The 7,874-nt window shown below is 42.1% G+C and overlaps 1 protein-coding gene across 1 annotated transcript in view; it reads right to left on the reverse strand.

The window, feature by feature from the left end:
• lama5 (laminin, alpha 5) overlaps positions 1–7,608 on the reverse strand; it is a 132,857-nt gene extending 125,249 nt beyond the window's left edge. Inside the window, exons 1-2 of the mRNA XM_053318096.1 lie at positions 7,512–7,608; positions 2,857–3,071 (exon numbers count right to left, since the gene is read on the reverse strand). Coding sequence (XP_053174071.1) covers positions 2,857–3,071; positions 7,512–7,608 — 312 coding nt within the window. The remainder of the gene's footprint in view (positions 1–2,856; positions 3,072–7,511) is intronic.
• Positions 7,609–7,874: the final 266 nt, after the last annotated feature.

A 7,874-nucleotide genomic window follows, 5' to 3' on the forward strand; every position in this document is an offset into this window, starting at 1 on the left:
CTTTCCTCCTCTCCTTACTTCCATCCTCTTTTCCTCCCTCCCTGCTGTCCTTCCTTCCTTCCATCCTTCCTTTCCTCCCTCCTTACTCCTTTCCTTCCTCCCTCCTTCCTCCTTTCCTTCCTTCCTTCCTTCCTCCCTCCCTTCCGTCCATCCTCCTTTCCTCCCTCCCTCCCTTCTTACTCCTTTCCTTCCTGCCTTCCTTCCTTCTTCCCTCCCTCCCTCCTTCCTTACTCCCTTCCTTCCTTTTTTCCTCCCTCCCTCCTTACTCCTTTCCTCCCTCCCTCCCTCCCTCCCTTCCTTCCTTCCTTCCTTCCTTCCTTCCTTCCTTCCTTCCTTCCTTCCTTCCTTCCTTCCTTCCTTCCAATAGGAGGGTTAAGTGATTTAGTTACTTGTTATAATCAGAGTGGGAACAGTTTATCAGACGAGTAGCTGAGCAGGATGAGAGAGTTTACCGACAGCAGCAGTCTGCAGATATGAAGGTGACTTTACTACCAGACTCTCTGGCTCAAATCCAGTTCCTTTTATCTCCACGGTGATAAAAAAAAACAGCTGAGATTAACGGAGACGGCTGGACTCTAACACAGATTACAGCCGCTAGATGAAGAGTTTAACACTAATGAGAATTCACAGCAGAGTTTCAGGAGTAGGAATCAACTCAACCTGCAAAATTATGACTTTTAACAATACACTAGTCACTTTTTAGGCTTTCTGGAAATCATGATAATCTTAAAAAAGGACAATAAATACTCCAAGAATTAAAATAGACATCTAGGTGTTATCACTCCTTTACTGCCTTGCCTCTAAAAACAGCTTAAAATACCACAAAATGTTTTGAAATGAGATATTCAAAAAGGAAATCCTGCCCTTCTAGGAATGCATAAAACAATCTGATATTCAGGAAACCATCAAAACACAATCACAACTATTAAAACACATCTAATACACTGCAGTGCATCGTTGGATAGTCATCAAAAAGTCCTGTTTAGGTCGTCAACACTACTTTTGGGGGACACCAAAGAGAAATTGGACACTCAAATATGCAAATAAATAGTAAAGAACTGTTGTATATAATCATGCTTTAAATACACGTTTAACACCTTTGCATGCATCCAGACACTGTAATATGCAAATATAGCACACTGCATGGTGCAAATAGTAAGAGATTTAATGCATGTTTAACATCTTTGCATGCATCCTGATAATAAGAAATCTAGGAGGTGTTGTACCTTAAATTAGAAATGCTGCAAACTTACAGACAACAATGACGTTCACAATAGTCTATAGAAACACTGAATAACATACTGCAGAGTTAAAGTCAAAGCCGAGCAGCAGAGTAAATCTTTACACATGCAGAATGAAACTGTAAGACTGCACTCTATCCAGAATTTAGACCCTAAAATATGCAAATATAGCACGCTACATGGTGGCAATAGTAAGGCCAAAATCTGACTTATAGCCTATCTAGATTGGAGCCGATGGAGATGGCTCCGTTCAAGAGAAGCTCGAGAGTTTGTTGTTGCTGTCGCTGTCGCAATTATATGACATCACACAATACACGCTATGGCGCCTCTGCTCTGACAACGTTGCCACAGCAACCGGTCAGATTGGTCATTAATGTGGCCCAGTCTGAACAGATCCGATTTGGACACTTGCTAAAAACAGTGTGGACAGTCAGGACTAAACATCGGATATGAGAAGGAACCAGATTTGCCTGCAGTGTGAACGCAGCATAGAAGAGATTTTGGACATAATCATGCTTTAAATGAACGTTTAACACCTGTATGGAACATGGAAAACACTCTGCATGTCTTCCAGAACATTTTCAACACTTCAGAATTCAACAATCCCAGAAACAAACAGTTCAGCTTAACAAAGCAGCATTTTTCATCCTTATGACCCATCAACAGTTTAGGTTACACTGTCCAAACACTATGACAGCTTCCTTTATACTCATTACTAATAATAGTCAGGAATCTATGAAATCTGAGAGATGTTGTAGTCTAAATTGTGTGGAAATACTTCAGACTTTCTGGCCTCCTACAAATTTACAGACAGCAATAACCTTCACAATAGTCTCTAAAAACACTAAAGAACATACTGATCATGCTTTAAATGCACATTTAACACCTTTACATGCATCCTGACAATACAGAAAAACACTCTGCATGTCCTCCACAACATGTTCAACACATCACTCCTAGAAAATGGCACCTTTTGACCCATCAACAGCACTTTTACCCCTTTTCCACCGAGCTGGAGCCAGTGCTGGTTCAGAGCTAGTGCTAGAGCCAGTGCTCAGTTGGTGCTAATCCAAGCACCTCTTACAAACCTGTTGCTTTTCCACCGGCAAGGAGCCACACGATTATGTCACTGTATAACGTTAACCCTGCTAGCTGGCTAATAAACCTTAGCCCCGCTAGTCTGCTAATAAACATTAGCCCCCCTAGCCGGCTAATAAACGTTAGCCCTGCCCCCAGTCCGCTGACGTAATCAGTTCTTGCTTTAGACCAGCAAAGAGTTGGTGCTTGCTCTGGCTCCCGTTCTGAGGCTCGGGGCTGGAGCTTTGGTGGTGGAAAAGCAAAGAACTGGTGCTTAGTCAGGCTCTGGCTCCGAACCAGCACCAGCTCCAGCTCGGTGGAAAAGGGTATATAACAGCCTCCTTTATACCTACTTTTTTCAAGCTGCCACTAATAATAATCAGGAATCTAAGAAATCTGAGAGCAGTGACGTTCACAATCGTCTCTAGAAACACAGCAGAGCAGACGTAGAGTTGAAAGTAAAAGCCGAAGCATCAGAGCTCACACAGACGCTCTGATGTGTGTGTGTTTCAGAGAACATAGATCTCATCGGCCCTACCTGTCCGAGGTCCAGGGTGACGTTGACTTCGTTGAACTCGGTGCTGCGTGACAGCGGCGGACTCTGCCACCATCGCTCCGTCCCGTCGATGGCGTTGGTGATGGGATGGGCTCGATCACTGTCGCCCTGACGACAGATGTCACAGTACTGACCCTGAGGAGACACGGCAAGGAGGGTTTTAATGGTTAGAGGAGCAGGAGTGGGAATATTTCCTCCTGAAGTTATAAGATCAGATTCTTCACAGCTTCAGACTACGACGATGCATCATCTCACTATTTATCTCTCTCATCAGTCACTTCTCATCTGTCATTTTTCTTTTGAGTGGCTAAAATACATAATTATGCTGATATTTCAAATGCAGGACATATATATGAGTCAGCTGATAGTATCTGTCAGTATTCACCTATCAATATTGGCTTATATGTTGTCCAATATGCACCAATATATATCATTGTTTTATACTTTTAAAGTTATATAGGCAGCATTTTAAAGTATATTTTATTGTTTTGCTTAATTCAAATGAAATATGATTGGGGTTAGGATTAGGATTAGGGGCAATTTGATTTGCAACAGCAGTCGACAATCAAATTCACACCATAAAAAAACCTTACAATACATAGAAACATAAATAATATAAATAATAAATGTCATCAGGTGAGTTATCATGGATGCACAGTACAGGAACACTAGAGCTTATTTAGAAACCCTACAGCACATTTGTTCTATAATTTGTGTATTAACCCTTAAACAGGCCTTACTCGTTATGTCATTTGCACCTAAAGTAAGGAAGGAAGGAAGGAAGGAAGGAAGGAAGGGAGGAAGGAAGGAAGGAAGGAAGGAAGGAAGGAAGGAAGGGAAGGAGGGAAGGAGGGACGAAGGAAGGAAGGGAAGCAAGGAAGGAAGGAAGGGAAGGAGGGAGGAAGGAAAGGAGGGAAGAAGGAAGGAAAGGAGGAAGGAAGGGAAGGAAGAAAGAAGGAAAGGAAGGAGAGAGGAAAGGGAGGAGGGAGGAAGGGAAGGAGGGAGGAAGGAAAGAAGAAAGAAAGGAAGGACAGATGAAGGAAGGAAGAAAGGACAGAAGGAGGGAACATTTACCCTAACAGCTGAACTTAGATCTGAGGAAGGAAGGAAGGAAGGAAGGAAGGAAGGAAGGACAGATGAAGGAAGGAAGGACAGATGAAGGAAGGAAGGTAGGAAGGAAGGACAGAGGAAGGAAGGAAGGACAGAGGAAGGAAGGAAGGACAACACGAAGCTTAAAGAGTCTGTATCTCCTGGTGTACGTTGTCTGTTTAAGGGTTAATAGTTACTTATAGCTCCTAAAATGAATTTTATTGGTGTTTTGAGTTGTTGAAAACTACATTTGAGGGGTCATACAAAAAAATGTGTGTGTTTATGTAAATATTCTGTATAAATAAGATTATCAGCCAATATAGCAATATCTGATTTCTTTATATACTTAATATAAGTATCAGTAGCAGTCCTAAAAATCTAGTAGCAGTCAGGCAACACCTTCAATTGGAGACTAATAGTGAGGAAAGCTGCAGCGTACAGAATAAATAAACATAAATAGTATGATAAAGAACACACAGCAGCATAAAGAGCATCAAACCTTCATCATCATCATCATCTCTTTGGTTGAAGACTTTCTCAGCACATTAAATCCCAACGACGAGCTTTCTGACACACACACTTAAATTACAGTCCCGCCTCTATAAGCACCATTTTTCACTCTGACTGTAAACATCTATGAAAAGAAGAGATTTCCGTTTGTCCCTGAAAGCACCTGAAGGCATCAGGGTCAAGTTTCTCTCCTCTCCAGCAGAAAGGTGAGTCCGCTCAGGTTACGCTGAGAGTTATACTCCTCAGCTTCTACTTCCTGCTTCACTCTGATTCCCCCAACCCTGGATATGTTGATAAATCCTGTTTATCTATTAAAATCATTTCATCTATAATAAGGAACTCAACGGTACCTTCCAAGTAACTTATGACTTTATTACGACTTGTATTTTAAATTAAGTCATACAAGTTTTTATAAGCAGCTCTTAACTGTAAAAACAAACATACAAGTGTTTCCTTCCTGTCGTCCTCCCGGGTCAAATTGACCCCGTCTGTTTTGACTGTTCCTTCTTTCCTTCCTTCCTTCCTTCCTTCTTTCCTTCCTTCCTTCCTTCCTTCCTTCCTTCCTTCCTTCCCCCATCCCTCTTTCCTTCCTCCCTTTCTTCCTTCCATCCTCCCTCCTACCTTCCCTTCCTTCCTTCCTTCCTTCTTTCCTCCCTCCTTTCCTTCCTTCTTCCTTCCTCCCTTCTTTTCTTCCTTCCTCCCTCCCTCCTTTCCTTCCATTCCCTCCTTTCCTTCCTCCCTTCTTTCCTTTCCTTCCTTCACTCATCCCTCCTTTCCTTCCTTCCTCCCTTCTTCCTCCCTCCTTTCCTTCCTTCACTCATCCCTCCTTTCCTTCCTTCCTCCCTTCCTTCATCCTTCCCTCCCTTCCTTCATTGACTCAAGGACAACAGGAGGGTTAATTATTAATACACATAATGAAATGGTGAAAGAAATGGGGAAACATTCCTAAAGAAGCCCCAACATTTAATTTAATTCATAACTAAATCACCTTAAATCTGCATCTCCACGTCACGCTCTGACAGTCGGAGCTAAACGCCGAGGTGAACACGCACACTTGACGTCTCCTCTTCACCTCTTTGCTTTTTCTAAACCCTCCTCCATTCTCCGCTAATCCAGGTTAGTTATCAGAGTGTTAGCGCTGGCTATGTAAGCGTTAGCGCTGGCTATGTAAGCGTTAGCATAAACTAAACAAGCGTGGACCTGAACAAAAGCTCCAGTTAGGAGATGTTATCACTGGAGGTCAGCGGGGGTCAAAGGTCACTGCTCACTATCTGGACCCAAAATACACCTATCACCCCCCTTCTCTCTCTCTCTCTCTCTCTCTCTCTCTCTCTCTCTCTCTCTCTCTCTCTCTCTCTCTCTCTCGTCTCTCTCTCTCTCTCTCTCTCTCTCTCTCTCTCTCTCTCTCTCTGGTTAATGTCAGCGGACACTTCAGATTATATTATCTGAGCACTTAAAATTACAACTCATTTCCACTAATTTGCAATTTGTGTGACAATTTAGCTCAATAATTTACACTTTTACTCTCTTTTTCTTATTCTCTAATTGTATGTTTTAATATTTCTAATTTTTACTGTTTAATATTTTGTTTTTTTTTATGTAAAGCACATTAAGTTGCCCCTATGTATAAAATGCTCTATATAAATAAAGCTGCCTTGTCTTCCTTTTATCATTATTATCAGCACTTAGATTGAATTTACTAATTTATTTTAACCCTTAATTGACATATTTCAAATTATGGCCATTTTTCTTGCCTTCAATAATAAGTTAAATAAGTCATTTGAGAGCATGCAATAATAATAATTTGGGCACATTATTAATGAATCACTAATGTTTTACATTTGTTTTAATGATTTAAAAAAAGTGTTTGTTTGAATTAAATTGTTTGCAGATTCTTCTTTTTCCTCTTTCTCTCTTTTGCATCTGGATCAATAATCAACTAATAATCTCCTTCAGCATTGATTATTGTCACGTTCTTTCTTAAATATGCATCCACGAGCAGATGGCACCATTTAAATAGATAGAAATCAGCTCCGATCAGCAGCTAGTTGCAGACAAATGAAGGTAACACACCATCATTTTAAAGCATCTCTCTCTCTCTGTTTGACTTTTACTTTGAAATAACTGACAAAAAGCAGATTTCCTCCCCCAGGTATGCGACACCTTTTTAAGGCCAGGAAGTGTTAGTGAGACAATCACATAAGTCTGCTTGCTTCTGTATTTGCGCCTGGCTGTCAAACTCTCTTTCACACTGTATCTCACTCTTTTTTTTTCCTTCACTTTTTTTTTGTTTTCTCTCTCTCCGTTTACACCCGTTTCAACTCTCTCTTGTTCCTTCCTTTAGAAAAGCCCCAAAATCTCAGCGACAAGGCCACCTGGAAATGAACACGTGGAGCACATTCCTCTCTCTCTCTCTCTCTCTCTCTCTCTCTCTCTCTCTCTCTTTCTCTGTCTCTGTCTCTGTCTCTGTCTCTCTCTCTCTCTCTCTCTCTCTCTCTCTCTCTCTCTCCCTCTCTCTCTGTCTCTCTCTCTCTCTCTCCCTCTCTCTCTGTCTCTCTCTCTCCCTCTCTCTCTCTCTGTCTCTCTCTCTCTCTCTGTCTCTGTCTCTCTCTCTCCCTCTCTCTCTCTCTCTCTCTCACTCTAACCCTTCCTCTCTCTCTCACTCTCTCTCCCTCTCTCTCTGTCTCTCTCTCTCTCTCTCTCTCTCTCTCTCTCTCTCCCTCTCTGTCTCTCCCTCTCTCTCCCTCTCTCTCTCTCTCTCTCCCTCTCTCCCTCTCTCCCTCTCTCTCTCTCTCCCTCCCTCTCCCTCTGAGGAATCTACGTCCTCTGGGCAGGAACAGAGCGCTACACCTGCCACCTTATGTAATCTATCATTTTCTCTTAACTTAACACTCAGCATTTACTTCTTCTTCTTCTTCTTCTTCTTCTTCTTCTTCTTCGTCATCATCTTCTCTCCTGTTCTGTCTTGCACCTCTCGCCTTCCTCTGCTTACACAATGTCAGTATTTTAAATTCCCAACGATATAAACATTACATCACCACTAATTGAGCTCCATAGACGACCCACCTGAACCTCTTCCCTCCCCTCAACCCTCAGGACGTAGAAATCTAGACTACTGATATCTTCTGGAAGCATTTCTGTGTAATTAAGTCCATGAAATAGGGGTGTGAGTGGGTCTAAGTGAATTTTGTGTCGTGAAGCTATAATTAAGGGGCGGACCAAAAACAAGATGATCAGTTTTCTATCGCTCATTCGCCTCGTCATGTCTTCTTTTTATAAAGTCACATGTGGGGCATTAACCTTGTTACAACTTCTACCTGCTGAGAAGATCTCAGTCAGAAGTATGAGATGAGGAGAGGAGCAGGTTAACCTCAGGTCTCTACACTGAGCGGGGAGGGGGG

The sequence above is a fragment of the Scomber japonicus genome, chromosome 4 (genome assembly GCF_027409825.1).
Source record: "Scomber japonicus isolate fScoJap1 chromosome 4, fScoJap1.pri, whole genome shotgun sequence".
NCBI classification, from domain to species: Eukaryota; Metazoa; Chordata; class Actinopteri; order Scombriformes; family Scombridae; genus Scomber; species Scomber japonicus.